The sequence below is a fragment of the Schistocerca piceifrons genome, chromosome 3 (assembly GCF_021461385.2).
Source record: "Schistocerca piceifrons isolate TAMUIC-IGC-003096 chromosome 3, iqSchPice1.1, whole genome shotgun sequence".
In the NCBI taxonomy this organism is placed as follows: Eukaryota; Metazoa; Arthropoda; class Insecta; order Orthoptera; family Acrididae; genus Schistocerca; species Schistocerca piceifrons.
This window is the reverse complement of record NC_060140.1, coordinates 488736933-488760256: the sequence shown is the minus strand read 5'-3', so window position 1 is coordinate 488760256 and position 23324 is coordinate 488736933. Positions and strand designations below refer to the sequence as shown.

The 23324-nt window shown below is 38.9% G+C and overlaps 2 protein-coding genes across 2 annotated transcripts in view; one reads left to right on the top strand and one right to left on the bottom strand.

Annotated features, from left to right (window-relative positions):
- The window catches only part of LOC124788195 (ras-related protein Rab-10-like), a 33572-nt gene extending 25975 nt beyond the window's left edge, over positions 1-7597 (top strand). Inside the window, exon 5 of the mRNA XM_047255367.1 lies at positions 4288-7597. Within this exon, the coding sequence (XP_047111323.1) occupies positions 4288-4476 (189 nt within the window). The 3' untranslated portion in view covers positions 4477-7597. The remainder of the gene's footprint in view (positions 1-4287) is intronic.
- A 5014-nt stretch (positions 7598-12611) lies between these two features.
- LOC124789345 (dynein axonemal assembly factor 11) overlaps positions 12612-23324 on the bottom strand; it is a 230272-nt gene continuing 219559 nt past the window's right edge. Inside the window, exons 8-9 of the mRNA XM_047256670.1 lie at positions 13125-13207; positions 12612-12990 (exon numbers count right to left, since the gene is read on the bottom strand). Of these exons, the coding sequence (XP_047112626.1) occupies positions 12810-12990; positions 13125-13207 (264 nt within the window). The 3' untranslated portion in view covers positions 12612-12809. The remainder of the gene's footprint in view (positions 12991-13124; positions 13208-23324) is intronic.

The window sequence follows — 23324 nt, the reverse complement described above, 5'->3', positions numbered from 1 at the left end:
AAGACTTTGTAATGCATTGTAACACAAAATTACCTCCGATGTTCGTGACGTCACAACTGTTTACATTAGATCCATTTAAGCAGTTACAGGTGGGCTCTTGTGCATGCGCAGTTGAGTCGCGTATTAGTCGTACCTTCTACTGCTTCTGTCTACAGAAATGTTGCTGCTGGCTGTAAGCAGCAAACCATGGTATATGAACCGGGCAGAAATTTCGTGGGGGGCAGGGGCAAACTCATATTCTTAAGGAAGAAGACCTTGTCACAAAGCACCTAGCATCTAGCGCATGTTGGTCTATCGATTGTTCAAATGATTTTGAAGCACATCCCTGTTGGTTTTTGAAAATTTTTGAACACATTCTAAGTTGATTTCTGAATGAGTCATAAGTTGATTTTTGAATGCATGCATAGTGTATGTGATGTCTCTGCCAGGGGAATCCTCGTCGCATCTAGAAATAAACTTTCCCGCAGACAAAAGGGGCGGGGCTATAAGAGTTCAGTGGAATAAAGCCAAACGGGTGAATGCCAACTGCTGTTTGTTTATGTGATTGATTGGGTATGCGAATGACCGGTGTTGTTTAAATTACTAGCGAAGTCCATAGATTCAGACTATGAGAGTGGAAATAAGTGACGAACAGGAATAACTGATAAGAAAGATTACGTATTATCTTCTCGGTGTATCCAAGAAAATGAAATTTTGAAAGAAAATTTTGGTCAGATCGTTAACCTAGAAAGGGCGAGTTGTATAGTCCCCGACTAGCAGCTGCGAGGTTATATTGTGGGAGTAGTGTGGAAAACGTGTTGTACGAATGTCTAACCAGAGAATAATCGCTGGATAACTAAACGGGTCTACTATTGCCTCGGTTTGAAATATCGTAGATCAGGGGCTGATATGCAGAGGAGTCTGAGTGTCATAAGTTGTAGTGCGGGAGGCTAGTCTCCACGTGATCCTTGTTTACATTTAGTTATTTTGCTGTTTGCTATTTGTTTACTGCTCTCACATCAAATGAAAACAGTGATTTCTGTGGCTGGGAGCTATCAAGTGAATTAAAATACATTCACGTAATTACGGAAGGCTAAAACGTGTTATTAGTTTCAGATTTTATTTCCACCTTTCTGGCAGTCAAGTATTAATCACCTTGCAGAATAATGAAGTTACTTTTGTCACTTTGCTGCAGAAATCCGGCTTTTGATCTATTTTTCCACTGAGACAGCCAATTTATTTGAAATGAAGTGTTTACCACACTATTGACTAGTTTAAACTGCTCGCTGCATTTCAAATGCACGTTTTCATCTTCTAGTACGTATAGCATTGTGCCATAATAAAGAACTCAACATGGAGATAATACAGTACTCGTACTCCAAGAAAACTGACATCACGAACGCCACACTGAAGAGCTTAATATCAGGTCGAGGCCTACTTCGTTGGCAATCTGGACATACGAATGTACACTGCAAGGCGAATTATTCGTTGCAGTATGGTTCACGAAATTCCAACGCTCTTGGAGTATCCTCTGATGTCTTGTTTCTTTTATGACATAATGTAAGATCTTTTAATGTTTCACACATACGGGCTTCCTACGTCATCGCAGCTGCGCAAGCGCAGTGACTCCTCTTATCTGCTGGAACAAATCTATTTCTAACAGATCGCAGGAAAATATTGCAAATTGTGGTTTGAAAAGCGTTATTTTCAAAATAAATTTCCTTTTACGTGAGATGAACTGTGCGAGAATGTACGATGAATTTCTTAAATCGCAGAGCGTTTGACACTCGTTTAAAAGTCAACTCTTTAATGACAATCCATTTGGGAAAATTTCCAGCCCTGAAGATCAGAGATAAATGACGGCATTAAACATTTTACTGGCACATTTGTGTGATGTATCTTAAAGTGTAAAACGTCCAAAAAAGATCAACATTATATGTGGAAGCTTAGCTTCTCTTGCGGCTTACAAATCGTAGAGACCAATCCATATCTGAAAGCTTTTTTCTTGCAGCAGCACTATTTACATTAACTTTACCTATTTGTGTGTTCGCGCTACTTAACAATGATGTTGCTATTGGCTGACTACATCGCGTGTCCTATGCTCTGAATATCCGCTGTCATCGGCTGGCGAGATCACGTGACACGAGCTATGACTGGCTTACAAAAGCACATCGCAATCTCGATTTCAATGCATCGGAGAGCAACAAGCAGTGTTTGGTGGAATGCGAATTTATACTTTCGTAACATGAAAATTTGCAGAGTACATGTTGCTGCACGTCAAAGAACTTTCCAAAACGTGTTTTTTTTTTTTTTTTTTTTTTTTCCTGTGAGTTTTGTTTTCTAAAGTGCTGGGAAATCCTAAGCCGCTGTATAGAACTATAACCATTCAAATGATTCATACGTTTTACAGTTCTGAGGGAAAGTATACTGTCACTTAACACGGAAAAAGTGTATTTTCACCCGGAGAAAGTGTATCTTCAACTGGGAGATCCGGGAAAAATCTGGGAATTTTTTTTCCTTGTCCACGTATACACCCTGTGACACTATTGCAGTTTTTGTATGCTCATGTAATACCAGATCACCACCATGCTGTTCAGGAAGTTATGAACCTCTTCTTTCACCTCGTCGTCGGAGCTGAATCGCTTTCCAGTCAAATGTTCTTTTAACCTAGGGAACATGTGATAGTCACTGGGCGCCAAGTTAGGACTGTAGGGTGGGTGGGTGATTATGTTCCACTGAAACTGTTGCAGGAGAGCAACGGTTTGCCGAGCGATGTGTGGGCGAGCATTGTCATGGAGAATGTGCACGCCCTTGCGTAACATTCCTCTTCTCCGGTTCGGAATTGCCCATTTGAGTTTCTTCAGTGTCTCACAGTACCTGTCAGTGTTATTTGTGGTCCCAGTGAGCATTAAGTCGACCAACAATACCTCTTTCCGATCCCAAAAAACGGTTCTCATGACTTTACCGGCAGACTGTGTTTGTTTGAATTTCCGCGACTTTGGCGAAGAAGGATGCTGCCACTGGTGTGATTGTTGCTTGGTCTCAGGTGTAAAGTGGTATGTCCAGGTTTCATCACCCATGACAATTGAGTCTAGAAAGTTGTCCTGTTCGCCTGCAAGGTGGTGAAGTAATGTGCGGGAAGCATCAACTATTTGCAGCATGTGGTCCTCAGTCAGCATGCGTGGCACCAATCTTGCGCACACCTTCCGGTAGTTCAATGTTTCCCTTAAAATTCTGTGAGTGGTGCTTCGGGAAACCTGAGGAACCAACGTGCAGAGATCATCCAGGCTGATCCCCCAATCGTCACGCATACTTTGCTCAACCTGCAACACTGTCTCCTCAGAAATTGACGGTCTCCTGCTCCTTTGTCCAATTTCGGTCCAACCAGCTGCAAACTCTCTATGCCACTTATGAACATTTTTGACATCCATGCACAACTTGCCGTACACTTCCATCAATTGGCTATTAATTTCAATCAGCGGCAGTGCCCTTTGCATTAAAAAACTAAATGACTGTGCGCAATCCGCACATGGTGGTAACATCCAATGGGAGCTCCATTCTCAACGGCTGCCAAGCCAAGACTGAGTGCCTCAGTGTGGCATGCGCATGTTTACATACAGTGCGTGAAGCACTCTTGATAAGAGTTTGACCAACTGCCACAAAAACAGAGTTCTGTACTTAAAAAAAAAAAAAATTAGGAGACCTTACTTTTGGGATTATCCTCATGAAAGAAGAAAATGTGTTACACAAACCTGGCTCTGGAAACTCTGTAATTTTGGTGTTAGAAATAATTTTGTAAAGCTCAACATAGTACCTTAATCATTAAAAATACAATGCGGAGTGGCCGCGTGGTTTGAGGCATCAAATCACGGATTGCACAGCCCTTCCCGCCGGAGGTCCGTGTGTGCGTGTGTGTGTGTGTGTGTGTGTGTGTGTGTGTGTGTGTGTGTTTTCTTAGCATCAGTTAGCTTAAGTAGTGTGTGAGTCCAGGGACTTGCTGAAGAAGGCTTTGGCTGAAAGCTATAATGTGTGCCTGTCTGCAACTAAATTGGTCATCTTTATGGTAAGTAGCAGTCTGTCCTTTTCCTAATGTTGTCACCATTCCAACCTGGAGTTTCATTACTGATTGTTAGTCACTTCTGGCACTGCATTGATGTACAAGGTGCCACTTTCTGAATCGTTTTTGTACATTCTCTCAGTTGCACAAAATTTTTAGTTAATGGAAAAAATAACACTTCATTTGAAAAATTATTTGCCTCATTACACCTTTTGTGTGTTCTTGTAACAACTAATTATTTTCTTTTGCAGATTGCACGAGAGCATGGAATCAGGTTCATGGAAACATCAGCAAAAGCAAACATAAATATAGAACGGGCATTTAATGAATTAGCAGAGGCCATTCTTGATAAAACTGCTGGTAGAGATCCAGCGGAGTCATCGGACAGAGTGATAGTTCCAGACAGACGGGGAGAAAGAGGCTCCAACAGGTGCTGCTAGGTGTAGCTTAAAAACAAAATAAAAATAAAAACAAAAACTCTTATGCTACCAGGGATGCAGAGCAGTTTGATTTGCTGTATTACAAGCTGTGATGTATTGCCAAAGAATAAAAATGGGATTTAAAACTCTTTTTACAATTCAAAATAAACCTACCTTTCACTTGTGGGAGCGATTTTGAAATGTAAGTGGGGGAATGAAACTGATAAATGTGAAGCATGGAGCTGTGCGGGAGTATGTTGAAGTGTTCAGATGTCGCAAACGTTGGTTACTAATTACTTGGGGTGTGTGTGTGTGTGTGTGTGTGTGTGTGTGTGTGTGTGTGTGTTTTTTAATTACTCTTCAGTGCATCTCTGTAAACACATTTTCAATAACACACAGACACTGTGTGGTTTGAGTGGTGTGTAACTTCATTTATAAGTAATGTAATAAAAATAAAACCTGAACAATTTGTAGTGAATGTATTTTTTACCTATTTTCTAGAGTGCTCTTCTCTTTTTCAGACTTATTTATTTTTTTTATTTGATGTATGGCAAGCTTTTCTAGTTTTATAAGACATTTCATATAAAGTTTGAAGTTCTCTGTGATTTGTTGTAGCCTCTTGTGAGATTCTGCTGTAATACAGTAAATCAAACTTGTCATTAAGAGTTTGATTGCTACAAGTTCCTGGCATTTTGTAGAGTCCAGTTGAACTTGTTGCATAATTCTCATGAACAACACAGTCTCTGTTTAGATTTTATAAAGAACCAAGAAAAGGAACCGAAACACCATGGTGCTAGAAAATAAGTTTCTCATAAATCCCTTGAACGACTGACTTGTGGGGTGTAAGTGAAGTGTACTATAGAAAGTGAAGTGACACTAGGAGTATGGTTTTATGGACAAAGTATATGCTCCTTTATGTGAACATATTTTTTGTGTGTGCTGATACCATTTATCGTTGTGTGATCATCAGAGTTAATAATCTTTTATATAAAATGGTATTTTCATGCCTGCTTATTCAGAAATTCACTTGGAAACTGAAGATTGCCATTAGCACATTAGATAAATACAAATCTGATAGTTAACAGTGCAACTGGCAGTTCATGAACCACCAAATCGTTGGTCACTGATAGTGTGTTCATAAAATTTTATGGTTATGTTGATCTGCTGGCATTTTGATTGTGATCTCTTACTGTTTACTTATTCTGTAAGTGATTTGTTTGCATTATATTCAGAATCAATAAGTTAATTTGGTTTTGAGTTATTTCTCGAGTTGACAGATACAGGAATATGGTATAATAGTTTTAAAACACATGGTGAAGAAGTAATTCATACATGGAAAAATTGTCAGCAGCACTGTGAGCATTTCCAGTACTACGGCTTGTGAGAGCAATTTCATGGCATACTTTGATTTGCACATCTCAAAATGAGAAAAAAAAAAATCATATTCACTTTTTGAAGCCACATGAGTACATTACTGTAAGCTTAAAGCGTATGCTAGTAAATGTTTGATGTTTTGAAATTATTCACTAGAAAACTATTTGCAGCGTATGCATGATTGACTGACAAGGGTACTGCTGGTTTTACATGATGTTTCACTGTGAATAAGACAGTACCAGTCTGTGTTACAAGATTACCCAGATAACAAAAAAAATTATTTTCAAAGGTTTTACATGGTACCAATTTTGCATATTATATACTCTTGGGTTACTAGTAAACAGAAAGTAACCAGCTGGTTCCTATAAATGTGTAATCATTATATGTCTGATATAGTGGTTAGATTCATTATAAAGCAACAACAAATTATCAAAATTTTCATCTACATAATTAGCATATTGTAAATTCTTGTTTTATTTTTAAGATTAAAAAGTTGTGATTTGTAATTGCTGTCTGTGTTGGGTATCATTTTTGGCATGAATTGACAAGGATTACTTTCTTTAAAAAAACTGTCAGTTGGAATAGGCAAGGTATTTGGAATATTACTTGCATTCTTGAGAGAATGTTGCTGCTTTTGTTTCCAAAGCAGATCTATGCTCTTCATATGGAAAAAACTTTTTAAAGTAGAACATTGTCAGAAACAACTTGTAAAGACAGAAAATAAATTGCAGGTTTGTGATCACAGAGAGGTTTTTTAAGAGGAGAGGAGCAGCGAAGGTTAAAAATGTAAATGGAGAATGAAGACAGTGACAGACGAGATTTCGTGAAATTCCTATCTACAAAAAATAAAATGTGTGCGCATGTAACTTTGCTTCGTGTCAATAGAAAATTGGGAGATAAGTAATTATAGATAACTGACGTTAACTGATGCAGATACTGGGTAGAACAGAAATTAAGTGTATACTGTGAATTTTCATGAAAAATTTTATGAATATAGTGAGATAACTGTAAGACATGTTGCAGGGAAGAAAGAAAGTGGAAGCCTTATTACTGAAACTTGTAAATTAAATTAAATTTTTCATATGAACTTTGAATGTGCTCTTCCCGCAGTACAGAAAATCTGAATTGATTGTTAAAAATAATAACACAAACTATCAAATTTGTAATCAACCCAGTAAAACAAGTGTCACCAGCAATAGCACTGAATATCAAAATATGCCTTCAGCCATAGCCAGCCTCTTTTCAATGCAACCCTAAGGTAGAAAAAAGTTTCAGCTGTGTATGAAAGGCCTGATGTGATTGCAGTAATAGAAAGGCTTTTATGGAAGTGAGAACACTGGAAGAGTGTATGTTATTGTCTGAAATGTTCATGTTCCAGCCGTACTAGATGAATTACTATTTCATTACTTAATAAGCCAGTGTAGAATATTCTTATGTTCAGTCAGTGGTCAACAGCTAAAGTTCCAGATGCATATTATGTAATATTAAATTGGAATAAGGAAAGTGGGAATGTAAGACCAGCAGTTACTGCAAACTGAGCCATTGAATTTTTGTTAATTGTTCTGTGGGCTTCATAGTTTTGATCACTACAAAATAAGTAATGTTACTGAGACACATACAAGAAGTAATATTTTGCTATGTTTCCTTCAATGGAGTTGAGTTACATGGCTCAGAGAAAGAAGGTGTATAAGTTTAAGAGAAAGCAACAAATTTATTACAATATTTTGTAAATAAACATTCTTTACATTATTAAAACCTTTACTTCAGATTATGTAAATTATTTACTTTTACTCATCACTGGTTTTATCTTTATGGACTGGTCACAAAAGTTGTTTGATGAAATTTTTATTTCTATGACAAAATACAAGATAACTGTTCCTTATATGCAACATGTCATGCAAACACATGTGCCGTGATGTATGACACATTCCAGTCACAAGAATATAGGGATGATTGGCAGATTTTGAAAACTTTCCTTTGTCTCATTCATTTAAAGCACTAAAATGTCCACAACCAGTTATATTTGCATGTATTATTTACACTGACAAGTTTATGTAGTCACTTTGATCATAATTAATTGCTTCCTCAACGAGGTCAGTTGGTAAGTCAAGACACCACCAAGAAATCGTGTCCTAGATCTTTGTTGCTGTAGTCTGGCAAGCACACAACCACAAGTCCAGGTTTGTCCCATACCTGTACATGTCGTATGTGGGATACTGAGCAAACCAAATTGTAAAATTTCACATAGTCTGAATTATTCGAGGCAAAGTATAGTTTACATTTACATATGTGACACACACACACACACACACACACACACTTATATATTCGGTCTGTGGTGTGCATACTCTCTTTCTCCTCATTACCCTTCCCTCCTCCCCAAACAACAAGGCTATTGTAAAATTGCCTCGTACCAAGTTCTGTAAATTTTACTTGCATAATAAGTGTTAAGTCAGCACTTGTGAGTTGCAGTTGCTGTATTAATAAGTCAACAAACCATACTTTTTTTTCTGAAATGTTGTGGAGACAGATATTTAATCGTGGTTAGTAACAAATTGACTACCAAATGCATAGTGATGGCTGTTTCATCGCCAGGCCAAGCCCTGACGTCAGGTGTGAGGCTCTGCTGTGACAGACGGTGTGCATACAATGTCAGAAGCAAGTCTCTGCTGTGACATCTGGCAGCCTTGTGGAATCATTATGCTAAATTGTGTAGATCAAGAAATAGTAATGTAAGAGAACAGATAAAAAAAAAAAAGCTTCAAGCCCTGAGAGGTGGTGATAGAAAAGCAAATGTGAACTCTTGAACAAAATTACCGTATTTACTCAAATCTAAGCCGCACTTTTTTCCGGTTTTTGTAATCCAAAAAACTGCCTGTGGCTTAGAATCGAGTGCAAAGCAAGCGGAAGTTCTGAAAAATGTTGGTGGGTGCCGCCACAACTAACTTCTGCTGTCATATGTATGTAGCACTACACAGGCATGCTTTGTAGGCACAAAGATAAATACTGGCACCAAAACCTCTGCGTCAGTAAATAAATTAAAAAAAAATGTAAAAGACGAGCTTTTTTCTCTGCCCCGAGTTTCAACCACTGCATTTTCATACATTATCCAACGAAGTAAATACAAATTCCGTATTGTTCATCTTCGAATGTAGCAGCATTTCAATGTACTACGAAAATCTGACTAGCAAGACTGTTTGGGATGTTTGTCACTATGGCCAACTCTACATTCTGAATTTTTCCTACCTGTGAGAAGAGATGGTTGCTAATAGGAACTTTTATGAATTGTGAATCACATGCAGTATTCTCTTCACCGTAAGAATAATATGAACATAAACATTTTGCCAGGTATTGTTTCATGTTTGCTGCTATTTCATTTAAATCCTGTCTGCCTAATAAACTACGAAACTAGAGTGAGCCAACAGCAAACGCGGAAGAATATACATATCATGTCATGTTTATATTCGTATTATTCTTATGCCTAATAGTGATACAGTCAGAAATGAAGCACAGCAAATGACAAATCTAAGCTGACTCTAATTTATGTGCAGAATGTAACGTACTAAAGATTTTCAAACGGAGAAAAATTTTCGCTAAACTCTCATTCAGAACATCTTCTATGATACACAGTGTATTATTTGGTTCTTGTTGATCATTATCAAAGAAAGCAGCAGTGTAAGTAACAACAAATAGCAGTCTCTTGCCATTGTTTCGCTAATGAGACGATTCCTCTTCTTTTTATTTAATTGTAAGTGGCGGGTAGCGCGCACAAAAGCAAGCCATGCCGCAAGCGGCGACAGGCTGTAAACACGCACTATCAGAATGCGACAAACAATGCACGACACAGTACAGTAATGCATTTTCAGCTTAGAGTGACGTAAACACCTATAACAAAGAAAACGGCACTTATCAGATCAAAGAAAAATAAGCAATCAATTCAAACCAGACAAAGCATGTGAAAAAGGAAGGGTACCCATATAAATACGGACGAAGCACCTGACGCGTAGCAATGGCTACCTGGTAAAGCTTAACTGCTAAGCTTACGACTCGAACCAAACTACTGTAGCTGTATCGTCATTCATTCGACCTAAATTGTGTGTCATATTACAATGGACCAACTTTGTTTAGATTTGGAGATGCAGCCTAAAACTTTTCTCTCCCCTTGAATTTAGAGTCTCAAATTTCAGGTGCGGCTTAGATTCGGGAAATTTTTTTTCCCTTGATGTAGAGTCTCATTTTTCAGGTGTGGCTTAGATTCGAGTAAATATGGTAACAGAACGTATCCAAACACCATTATCATAACAGGCACTTTTTAACACTTTTTCGTCACAAATTATACTTACCTATATTCAAAGACCCCCATATTTTATCTTGCCAAACCAACAGGTTGTTCATTGTATCCCATTATGGAAACAGAAAATTAAACCACACCTGGTGAAGCCAGTGCTTCAGGAGTATGTAATTTTTTTCCCTCCGTTGGATCATTCCGATTGACATTTTATGTAGTTTTCTAAGATTCAAAGGAGAAATATGAGACGACTATGGGATTTGCATGTTCTTGTTGATGTAACCATGACTAATGTAGTAGTAATGAGTCCTGATTATGTGGCAAGAGACAACATGGAGCCCTGTTTGTCCTCATATCTCCAGAAGGTGTTTTTTTTTTTTTTTTTTTATAGAGTCCTGACACAAACGTTCTTTTAATCTCTCCATCCTGATACACCTGAAAACTGATATAGCATAGAGTTGAACTTAGATTGTCTGATCTTCAATTAACTGACTGTTCAGATTATCTAACCATGCATTCAACCTTATCTCTGAGCTGTTCACCAAACAGCATGCCAGAATTGTTGACAGGTTTAACTCGTGTCACAACAGATGTCAGTTGACAGATTACTGTTTTACTGGACTGTTCGCTGTACTGGACTCTTTTAATCAGCTGTTTTATCTATGTGATTTTCATTATGGCATTTCTTTAAAATTTGCTGTGTAGTTTTATACAGTTTGTGATTAAGAAGTGTAAGGGATGCTGAAAACTAAAATTAGCTACAAGTCAGGGAAAGAAATATGAGCACAATCAAACAGAAACTAAGTATTCTGCAAAGACTTCACAGAGGTGGGTCAGTTGCTAAATTAGCCTCTGAAATGGTTGTTGTAGTGACAACCATTAAAGAATTGAAAAAGAAAGGAAGAAATCTTGAAGCTTTTTCATTAACTATGGATGGTGAAAAGGCTTTAAAAGTTAGAAATACATTGAAAAACTTAAGCTATTGTGTTGGTTTGGTTTTATCAGGAAAGATGTAAAGGGACCCAACTTCAGGCCCTCTTGTAAAAGAACTATTCAGTTGCACGAAAAACTACAGGGGTGAAGACTACTAATTTCAAGAAACATCAGATAGTCTTCAGCTATGGGGAAAAATCTACACAGCTTTAGGAAAGTCGTCATTTGAGGTTAAAAACTTTATTCTGCTGATGATGCACATAGGAAGTTTGTTGAAAAAATTGCAAAAACAGTATAAAAAAAATGAACAGGTAGCTGATCAATTATTGATGAGTTGGAGCTAAACTATAAAATGCTACCTGAAAAAAACCCTTGCCTCAAAGAATGAAACAGACACTGCATAAAATCAGCAAAGATTGTCTTACCATTACAGCATGCTGCAATGCAAGTGGTGGCCACAAATTACTGTTGCTTGTGGTCAGCAACTCTAAGAAACCAAAAGCCATCAAAAACATAATCAAATGTTAGTGCTTTCTGGTCATTACAAAGCTGAAAAAAGGATTTGGATGAATGGTAGTTTGTTTAAAGAATGGATCTGATGCATTTGTTCTGGCTGTTAAATACTTGAATTTGAAAATCCTACCACCCCGCAGTTGTATTGTTACATAATGTCCCAAGCCACCCCTCTACATGAGTCTGACCTTCAACAAAGCCTCCCCCCCCCCCCCCCCCCCCCCCCTGTGACTTATGTAATTCATCCACTGGATAAATGTGTTATTGAATGGTCAAGTCGCTGTTTGCAGGAGGAAATATGTCAGTGCTTTGTGAGGGAAAACAAAAGGGTTGTGATCTTTTTGAAGCAATGAAAGACCCAACATATGAGATACAATTACACAGTAGTTTAAGCTTGAGAACCACTTATGAAAACCACTCTACAAAAATCTTGGAAGGTGATTTGTCGTAGCCTAAACCAAGAGTAGGAACTTTCAGAAAGTAATAAGTCTCACACACTACAAATTTAGTCACTGATTTATGAATTCTTCAGAATATCCAGCCTGCTGAGGTAGAAGAATGACTAGCAGAAGGTGATGCTGCTGCTAATATTGATGAATAACTTGGAGTATCAGGTCATCGAATCTTGTTTTGCAACGGTATAGTGTTGAGGGAAAGGTGTCAGATGATGATGAAAAGGAAGTAAATGGAAAATATCAGCCACTCTGTAGCAAATGGCAAGTTAGAGACTGCTTCAGATATTTGGAATAACTGCCAACCACTACAACTGTGCACATATTGTGGGCAATGAAGTAGTGTGATGCTGCCACTAAATCAAGGTTTAAGAAACTGGGGGAAAAATTAGTTTTTTAAATAATTTTCAGTGTATAAAATTTTGTTTTAATTTCTCTTAATTAGAAATGTGATTTTTTCCCTCCCTTAATTCTCTTTTATTACATAGTTTTAAGCTCTGTAAACAGCTTCTTTCATTCTCATGATTATATGACCTTGTTAGTGTTTCGACCACCTCCTGGTCCCAAAAGTGACAGTTAATTTAGGTTCTACTGTGTGAAGAAATGAACAGATTCCATATATTATAACAAGAAATACAACATATGAAAGTTGAGAGAAATTGTGCATATATAAATTTCCAAAATATTTGTCTGCTGAAATAGCTATACATTTCTCTCTGAACATGTATGGAAACAATACTTAAACATGTACATAATTTTTTTTTCTTCTACATAACAGCAGTAGCCAAGATTTTTTATTCTAGAGGCGGTACATCAGGATCTTCAATGTAATCTTCTTGTGGTTTTTTTTCTTGCAGCGTGAATCTTGAAGAATAACATGTAGTATCCAACAGTGACGTTTTTATTTCTTTGATATTTACAATATTGGCAAAATCCAGTGGTGGAGGAGGTCCAATTTCAAGGAGTTCTCTTTTGCTGAAGAGAAGAAAAATGACTAAGAAGTACTAATATTTTTTGGTATCTCACATTAAATGAGAGAGAGAGAACTTTTCTAATGTATAATTTAAACATGCTTCTAAGATTTTTTAAAAAAGATAATGGTTTGGTACCTGTTTTGAGTAAGTGACGGAGTAGTTTCAGTGCTGTTCTTTTTATTCAGTTGCTTCTTCTTTGACATAATCATACCATTTACCTGTTATTAAGAATGAAATAATGTTAAAGAAATTTTGTAAATGCACCAAAGATACAGGAAGAGTCAGAACATGTTCTAGTCTACTCTTTCCAGAATAGAGCTATAGACATTCTAGCACTTTCTCTCACATCCACCCCCCCCCCCCCCCCACCTCCCCCCATTATTAGATGCAGTTTATTATATGATAAAAATGAGAATTAAAAGGAAGGTGATAATGCAGAGGAATAAGATCAGGAAAGGAAAGGAATGGATAGCAAGGTTTGCCTGGAAGTGCTAAAGGATGAGTTAAATAAAGTTAAAAAAGAAGGCTGACCAATCAGCTGATAGGGGGGAAGATTTACCAACAGAGGTACTGGTGCAAGTTTGATTATATAAGAAACGAGACGCGCATGAAAAGGGCAATTTGAATCATTCAAACAATAGAGAAAATGTATAGTAATTTAAATGAGAAAACAATAGATTGTGGGTACAGCTGGGGAAGGGCTGTGGGAAGAAATAAAAAGACAAGATAGGGGTATTGTCAAGGGTTGGCATTAATAACAGGGAAACAGATATAGCGATAAATGCAGTAAGTGAAAGGGAGGATGAAGGATTAGACAGAATAAGTGGATAAATACAAAAAAATCAAGGGTTGAAGGATTCTACCTAACCTAGGATTTCCATACGACATCTGTATAAATAGTATTGAGCCCCCAGATGAATGGAAAGAAAAGTAGTAATATGAGTATACAGTATAATAGAAAAGGAGCAAGGTACAATCCCAGACAAAATAGTATTACCTGTATTTTTACTTAAAATATCTGAAGTGATCCAAAGTTTGCCAGAAAACAGTTCATGGTATAGGAGCCCGCATGAATTCAGAGCTATTTTCAAGTGTCACACCTACCGATTTTCAGCAAGCTATCTTGCAGGGTGTATACGTCCTGGGACAATGGGGAAAGTGCTCATCTGGGAAACACCCAGGAATTTTTTAGAATTCTGAGATATTTTCATTATTTTAGTTTCCAGTTAAATTTTTGTAATTTTGACTGGTAAGAGCTGATTCTCTAACAAAGAATTTTACTTTAGCCCACTACTACAGAAAAATACTGCAGCAATAAAACATAAATGAGAGAATAACACCAAAATAAAACTGTAGTTCCAAAGAGAATGCGCCATTTACAACAACAAAATGTAGTGTGCACACAAGCATCTGCTAACAGCAAAATGTGTCAAAAGCTTTAGGATGAAGACTATGCAGTACTTTAAACAACAATCTGCTTTCAATGAGCTCTTTAAGTTAGATTCGTTTGAGCAGTTGTCAGTGGGCTCATGCATATGAGCATCCCGCTTCTCACTGTGAAGTGTGGCTGTAGCTGTATAAGCAGTAGCTGCAAGCAGCTGGATGTTTCTCACGAAAATTTTTCTGGTGCAACCAAGCTGCCATATTTGCGAATGCACAGAGCAGTCAGTTGCAGTGGGAAGCAGTCTTCATGTGACCCATGTCTATGTTTTGTGGTTTTGCTGCTGTCTTCATTTACACTTCTCATGTCAAATGAAAATAAAATGGATTTCTGTGGTTGGGAGCTTTCAGATGAATACACTGATATAATTACAGAAGAATAAAATGTTTTAGTTTCAGTTTCCTGATTTTTTATTATTGGTACTCAAGCATTAACTGCCTTGCAAGAACAATGAAGTTATTTTTGTTGGTTTGTGGAAGAAATTTGGCTATTTTTAATCTTTTCCTCAGAGGCAGCCAATTTATTTGAAAGGAAGTGTTTCATTCCATGCTATTGGCTAGTTTCAACTGTTCGTTGAAATTGAATTGCACGTTTTCATCTTCTGGTGCCTATGGCATTGTGCCATAATAAAGATCAATCATTAGGTAATGCTCTGCTGGTACTAAAAGAAAATTGGCTTCCCGAAAACCACAATGAAAAGCTTTAGCAGAATTTTACATATCTGCCATCTGTGAAACACAATGTTTTTCAGTCGCAAGACTTATTTCAAACTTGTCCTGTACTCCTCTAGGCTCGACACTGTTTCTTAATTTATGTTGCTTACATCCAATCTTCAGAAAGTTATATACTGGCACCATGTTGTTGTTGTTGTTGTTGTGGTCTTCAGTCCTGAGACTGGTTTGATGCAGCTCTCCATGCTACTCTATCCTGTGCAAGCTTTTTCATCTCCCAGTACCTACTGCAACCTACATCCTTCTGAATCTGCTTAGTGTATTCATCTCTTGGTCTCCCTCTACGATTTTTACCCTCCACGCTGCCCTCCAATACTAAATTGGTGATCCCTTGATGCCTCAGAACATGTCCTACCAACCGATCCCTTCTTCTGGTCAAGTTGTGCCACAAACTTCTCTTCTCCCCAATCCTATTCAATACTTCCTCATTAGTTATGTGATCTACCCATCTAATCTTCAGCATTCTTCTGTAGCACCACATTTCGAAAGCTTCTATTCTCTTCTTGTCCAAACTATTTATCGTCCATGTTTCACTTCCATACATGGCTACACTCCATACGAATACTTTCAGAAATGACTTCCTGACACTTAAATCAATACTGGATGTTAACAAATTTCTCTTCTTCAGAAACGCTTTCCTTGCCATTGCCAGCCTACATTTTATATCCTCTCTACTTCGACCATCATCAGTTATTTTGCTCCTCAAATAGCAAAACTCCTTTACTACTATAAGTGCCTCATTTCCTAATCTAATTCCCTCAGCATCACCCGACTTAATTAGACTACATTCCATTATCCTTGTTTTGCTTTTGTTGATGTTCATCTTATATCCTCCTTTCAAGACACTATCCATTCCATTCAACTGCTCTTCCAAGTCCTTTGCTGTCTCTGACAGAATTACGATGTCATTGGCGAACCTCAAAGTTTTTATTTCTTCTTCATGAATTTTAATACCTACTCCGAATTTTTCTTTTGTTTCCTTTACTGCTTGCTCAATATTCAGATTGAACAACATCGAGGAGAGCCTACAACCCTGTCTTACTCCCTTCCCAACCACTGCTTCCCTTTCATGTCCCTCGACTCTTATAACTGCCATCTGGTTTCTGTACAAATTGTAAATAGCCTTTCGCTCCCTGTATTTTACCCCTGCCACCTTTAGAATTTGAAAGAGAGTATTCCAGTCAACATTGTCAAAAGCTTTCTCTAAGTCTACAAATGCTAGAAACATAGGTTTGCCTTTCCTTAATCTTTCTTCTAAGATAAGTCGTAAGGTCAGTATTGCCTCACGTGTTCCAGTGTTTCTACGGAATCCAAACTGATCTTCTCTGAGGTTGGCTTCTACTAGTTTTTCCATTCGTCTGTAAAGAATTCGTGTTAGTATTTTGCAGCTGTGACTTATTAAGCTGATAGTTCGGTAATTTTCACATCTGTCAACACCTGCTTTCTTTGGGATTGGAATTATTATATTCTTCTTGAAGTCTGAGGGTATTTCGCCTGTCTCATACATCTTGCTCACCAGATGGTAGAGTTTTGTCAGGACTGGCTCTCCCACGGCCGTCAGTAGTTCCAATGGAATATTGTCTACTCCGGGGGCTTTGTTTCGACTCAGGTCTTTCAGTGCTCTGTCAAACTCTTCACGCAGTATCATATCTCCCATTTCATCTTCATCTACATCCTCTTCCATTTCCATAATATTGTTCTCAAGTACATCGCCCTTGTATAGACCCTCTATATACTCCTTCCACCTTTCTGCTTTCCCTTCTTTGCTTAGAACTGGGTTTCCAGCTGAGCTCTTGATATTCATACAAGTCGTTCTCTTATCTCCAAAGGTCTCTTTAATTTTCCTGTAGGTGGTATCTATCTTACCCCTAGTGAGATAGGCCTCTACATCCTTACATTTGTCCTCTAGCCATCCCTGCTTAGCCATTTTGCACTTCCTGTCGATATCATTTTTGAGACGTTTGTATTCCTTTTTGCCTGTTTCACTTACTGCATTTTTATATTTTCTCCTTTCATCAATTAAATTCAATATTTCTTCTGTTACCCAAGAATTGCTACTAGCCCTCGTCTTTTTACCTACTTGATCCTCTGCTGCCTTCACTACTTCATCCCTCAAAGCTACCCATTCTTCTTCTACTGTATTTATTTCCCCCATTCCTGTCAATTGCTCCCTTATGCTCTCCCTGAATCTCTGTACAACCTCTGGTTCTTTTAGTTTATCCAGGTCCCATCTCCTTAAATTCCCGCCTTTTTGCAGTTTCTTCAGTTTTAATCTACAGGTCATAACCAATAGATTGTGGTCAGAGTCCACATCTGCCCCTGGAAATGTCTTACAATTTAAAACCTGGTTCCTAAATCTCTGTCTTACCATTATATAATCTATCTGATACCTTTTAGTATCTCCAGGGTTCTTCCAGGTATACAACCTTCTTTCATGATTCTTAAACCAAGTGTTAGTTATGATTATGTTGTGCTCTGTGCAAAATTCTACTAGGCGGCTTCCTCTTTCATTTCTGTCCCCCAATCCATATTCACCTACTATGTTTCCTTCTCTCCCTTTTCCTACACTCGAATTCCAGTCACCCATGACTATTAAATTTTCGTCTCCCTTCACAATCTGAATAATTTCTTTTATTTCATCATACATTTCTTCAATTTCTTCGTCATCTGCAGAGCTAGTTGGCATATAAACTTGTACTACTGTAGTAGGTGTGGGCTTCGTATCTATCTTGGCCACAATAATGCGTTCACTATGCTGTTTGTAGTAGCTTACCCGCATTCCTATTTTCCTATTCATTATTAAACCTACTCCTGCATTACCCCTATTTGATTTTGTGTTTATAACCCTGTAGTCACCTGACCAGAAGTCTTGTTCCTCCTGCCACCGAACTTCACTAATTCCCACTATATCTAACTTCAACCTATCCATTTCCCTTTTTAAATTTTCTAACCTACCTGCCCGATTAAGGGATCTGACATTCCACGCTCCGATCCGTAGAACGCCAGTTTTCTTTCTCCTGATAACGACATCCTCTTGAGTAGTCCCCGCCCGGAGATCCGAATGGGGGACTATTTTACCTCCGGAATATTTTACCCAAGAGGACGCCATCATCACGTAATCATACAGTAAAGCTGCATGCCCTCGGGAAAAATTACGGCTGTAGTTTCCCCTTGCTTTCAGCCGTTCGCAGTACCGGCACGGCAAGGCCGTTTTGGTTATTTTTACAAGGCCAGATCAGTCTATCATCCAGACTGTTGCCCTTGCAACTACTGAAAAGGCTGCTGCCCCTCTTCAGGAACCACACGTTTGTCTGGCCTCTCAACAGATACCCCTCCGTTGTGGTTGCACCTACGGTACGGCTATCTGTATCGCTGAGGCAAGCAAGCCTCCCCACCAACGGCAAGGTCCATGGTTCATGGCACCATACCATGTTTTATTGTTGTAATTGCCCACAAGGCTTTGTATTTACACCTGGAATAGAATATAAATTGCCAATTATACATTTTCTTGGCCTCCCAAATAACTTTGTTAATTATTTATACAGTTTGAAAAAGTCATGAAAAGTTTATTGTTCTTAGTTCTGGTGTACACAAACAACTTTTTCTCTCCTCCCCTTTTTTAAATAAATTTGTAATCCTCCTTAGTAGCTTTTTGTAGTGCTGTGTGGATGTAAACTTGATTGGAAATGGCTACATAAGAGTACTGTAGAGTACAAGTAAATAAAAAATCACCATATAGAAAAAAAAAACATTAGGTTACTTTGAGCTGTAGAGTCTAGTTTTGAAATGGGGCTTTGTATGTCATTGTAGCTGTGCATGTGCAGTAACACCTGTTTTCTGGCACTTTCTAGCAGCTGCTCAAAGGAACGTGTTTCTAACAGGTTGCAGGAAAATGCTCCGAATGGTGGTTTGAGAAGCATTACTTTACGAGTAGGTTTCCTTTTACACAAGATGAACTATGCAACATGTAAGAATGTGCGATGAATTTCTTAAATCACAGAGTGATTCACTCATTCAAAACTTAAAGCTTTGAAGACCAGTCGCTTACAAAAATTTTGAGCCCAGAAGACCAGACATTTATTTATTATTTTAAAATTTTACTGGCACGTTTGTTTTTGATATATCTTAAAGGGAAACATGCGCAAAAAAAGACGAATATTATATGTGAAAGCATATCTTTTCTTGTAGTGCTGTCATTGGCTAGCATGGTCAAGTGATGTGTGCTGTGTTTGGTGGAATTGGCATTTATACTTTCCTAATATGAAAATATGCAGTGTGCATGTTGCAGTGCATCAGAGATGTCTCCAAAATGATTTTTTTTTTTTCTTTTTTTTTTTGCTGGGCTTATTTTCCTAAAGCACTGGGAAGTTGTACACCTGTGTATAAAATCTTTGCCATTCAAAGGATTGATAAGTTTTACAATTCTGAGGGAAAGGAACATGGAGAACGTGTATCTTCATCTGGGAAAATGTGTATATTTACCCAGAAAAATGTGTATTTTTAGCCAGCAAATTCAGGAATTTTTGTTCCTTGTCCACAAATACACGGTGTATCAGTAGTGACTAACAGAGAATGCAACTTGACTGCATAGCCATTGATATCTACAAAACTTTCTACACTATGTGATAAAAAGTATCCAGACACCTGGCTGAATGACTTACAAGTTCATGGCGCCCTCCATCGGTAATGCTGGAATTCAATATGGTGTTGGCCCACCCTTAGCCTTGATGACAGCTTCCATTCTCACAGGCGCACATTCAGTCAGATGCTGGAAGGTTTCTTGGGGAATGGCAGCCCATTCTTCACATAGTGGTGCACTGAGGAGAGGTATCAACGTAGTCGGTGAGGCCTGGCATGAAATCGGCATTCCAAAACATCTCAAAGGTGTTCTATAGGATTCAGGTCAGGACTCTGTGCAGGCCAGTTCATTACAGGGATGTTATTGTCATGTAACCACACTGCCACAGGTGGTGCATTATGAACAGGTGCTCGATCATGTTGAAAGATGCAATTGCCATCCCCAAATTGCTCTTAAACAGTGGTAAGCAAGAAGGTGCTGAAAACATCAATGTAGCCCCCTCCATGAAAAACACAACCACACCATAACACAACCACCTCCGAATTTTACTGTTGGCACTATGCATGCTGGCAGATGACATTCACTGGACATTTGCTATACCCACACCCTGCCATCGGATCACCACACTGTGTACCGTGATTTGTCACTCCATACAAAGTTTTTCCCCTGTTCAATAGTCCAATGTTTACGTTCCTTACACAAGCGAGGTGTCATTTGGCACATACCGGCACGACGTGTGGCTTATGAGCAGCCGCTCAACCATGTAATCCAAGTTTTCTCACCTCCCATGTAACTGTCATAGTACTTGCAGTGGATCCTGGTGCAGTTTTGATTTCCTGTGTGATGGTCTGGATGGATGTCTGCCCTTTACACACTACGACGCTCTTCAACTGTCGGCGATCTCCGTCAGTCAACAGACGAAGTCGGCCTGTACGCTTTTGTGCTGTACGCATCCTTTCATGTTTCCATTGCACTATCATATCATAAACAGTGGACCTAGGGATGTTTAGGAGTGTGGAAATCTCGTGTACAGACGTATGATGCAAGTGACACGCAATCACCTCCCAAGTTCGCGAGTTCCGCGGAGCGCCCCATTCTGCTCTCATTATGTCTAATGGCTACTGAGGTCGCTGATGTAGAGCACGTGGCAGTAGGTGACAGGACAATGTACCTAATATGAAAAATGTATGTTTTTGGGAGTTCCCGGATACTTTCGATCGCATAGTGTATAATGTGAATCACATGGTACTGTTAACAAAACTGGAAGGGTTGGACTTGATGAAAGAATGATATGTTGGGTGACAAAATATCTAAAACATAGGAAACAGCTGGTGAATGAAGGTGGGAGACTTCACATCAAAGATAGTGATGCTAGAAACTGGTTTACTGCAACACAAATTAGGGCCACTGCTGTTACTGTTTTCTATCACTGATATTATGGACTGAGTAAAATCAGAATTAAGTCTATTGGCCGGTGACGTAATTTACAAGGAGAGACGGTGTCTGTCTGAAACTGGATCCAGAGAAATTGGATGTTCGCAAATACAAAAGGAATGTCAACTAGTCACCTTCTCAAATGGCAGGAGTGCTATAAGATATGAGTACAAGTTAGGACCTGACATCACAGCAGGATAACAATGCTGATATGAGGAAGTGACACTGGGGACTGCACATTTTATTGATGGTCGAAAGGTCGCAAGGAAGGGTGTCCCTTGTAAGACAACACTCAGAGTCATTCCTGCAGGGATATGGGACTCCAGCAAAGATATCTGTCAAGGTAGAGAACAATGCAAGTCAGCTGTATAATGGGAGACTACAGGTAGACAAGTAGTGTCACAGACATGATTAAGAAATTGAAGTGGGTAAGCCTCGCACAAAGGAGGCCGAGAGCCAGACGTGGGGAAATTTACCAAGCATATGTGGGTGAAGTAAATTCTCTTGGGCAGCTCTTACAGTTTGTTGGTGAGCAAACCCCCCCCCCATGAACTATAACCACGGACCTTCCAGAGTCCAGAGGTGGCGTGCATGCTTCAACAATACAGATGGTCACACCATAGATGCATCCACAGTGGAGGGGTATCTGTGGAGAGGCCAGACTAACCCATGGTTCCTAAAGAGTGGCAGCAGCCTTTTTGGTAGTTTCAGGGCCATCAGTCTGAAGGACTGACTGATGTGGGCTTGCAACATTAGCCGACACGACCTTGCTGTGCTGGTACTGTGAAAGACTGAAAGCAAGGAGAAACTACAGCGGTAATTTTTCCCCCAAGGGCATGCAGCTCTACTGTATATCGTAAATCATGAAGGCATCTTCTTGGGTAAAATATTCGGGATGTAAAATAGTCCCCCATCTGAAGCTCTGGGCTGGGACTGCAGGGAAGGATAGTGTTATCACAAAAAACACGTGACAATTTACAGGTTGGAGTCTCAAATGTTAGCTCTTGTAATTGGGAAGGTAGGATAGACAATTTAGAAAAGAGAAATTGATAGCTTGAAGTTATACGAGGGTTGCCCAGAAGGTAAGGCACCACATTTTTTTCTTCAAAAATTCTTTATTGAACATAATGAGAATTACACACACGAAAGAACGATGTTTTATGTACACACCATATTTTTCCACATGATCTCCAACCTGTTCTATGGCCTTCCTCTAGCGCGTAACAATGGTGTGTATGCTATGTCAGTACCAATCCTTGTCCTGGTGCTTCACTGTGTGAATCACCTCTTCCTTGTCCTCAAAATGTCTTCCACGAATGGTATCCTTTAATGGCCCAAACAAGTGGAAGTCCGAGGGAACTAGGTGTGACAGCTGTGGATTGTCTCCCCGGCCACTGCAAATTGTGGAGCTCCACTGTACCGTCTTCTGATGACTTCACCCTCTGTGTCCAGTGACTAACTGTACTTCTGTCAACAGTAGATGCTCCATAGATTTTGCACAAGTGTTTGTAAATATTCCCCACAGTTTCTACCTGTGCAGTGAGAAATTCAATGATGGCACATTGCTTGCAAAGTACATTATCTACAGACACCATTCTGAAACTGTCCTGCAGTTACGCTATCTGTCGGAAGTTGACAGAAACTTGGTGTGCTCGCTCAGGAGACTTCAAACAATACATTCGTAACATTTGACATTCGTAGCATTGGTTTCGGTTGAGAAAAAAAAAAGTGATGCATTACTTTCTGGGTAACCCTCGTATATAGTGAGAATTAGTGAAGTGAAGTGAAGTGCACTGGCAGGAAGAACAGGTTTTCTGGTCATGTGCCTAATGGGAGAATCAATCTGGTGTGGTGGGGATAAGGAGAAGATGGAGAGGGAGGGGTGAGGGAAGGTGTAGTGCTGCTTGTGGGAGCATGCAAAGCCCTGGTTGAGGACAGGGTAGGGTTGGTAGGTGCAGTCTAGTAGATCATCATCTTTTCTTTTCTTTTTTTTTTTTTTGGGGGGGGGGGGGGGGGAGGGGCAGTAAAGGTGTGAAGTATTTACATTTTTCCGTAGAACCAAATTCAGGACCAAATCTCCATGGTCATGGAACGTGTCAGTACATTAACTTACAACAGATAAAATAAAATTTTAATGAATCCTTAAAAGA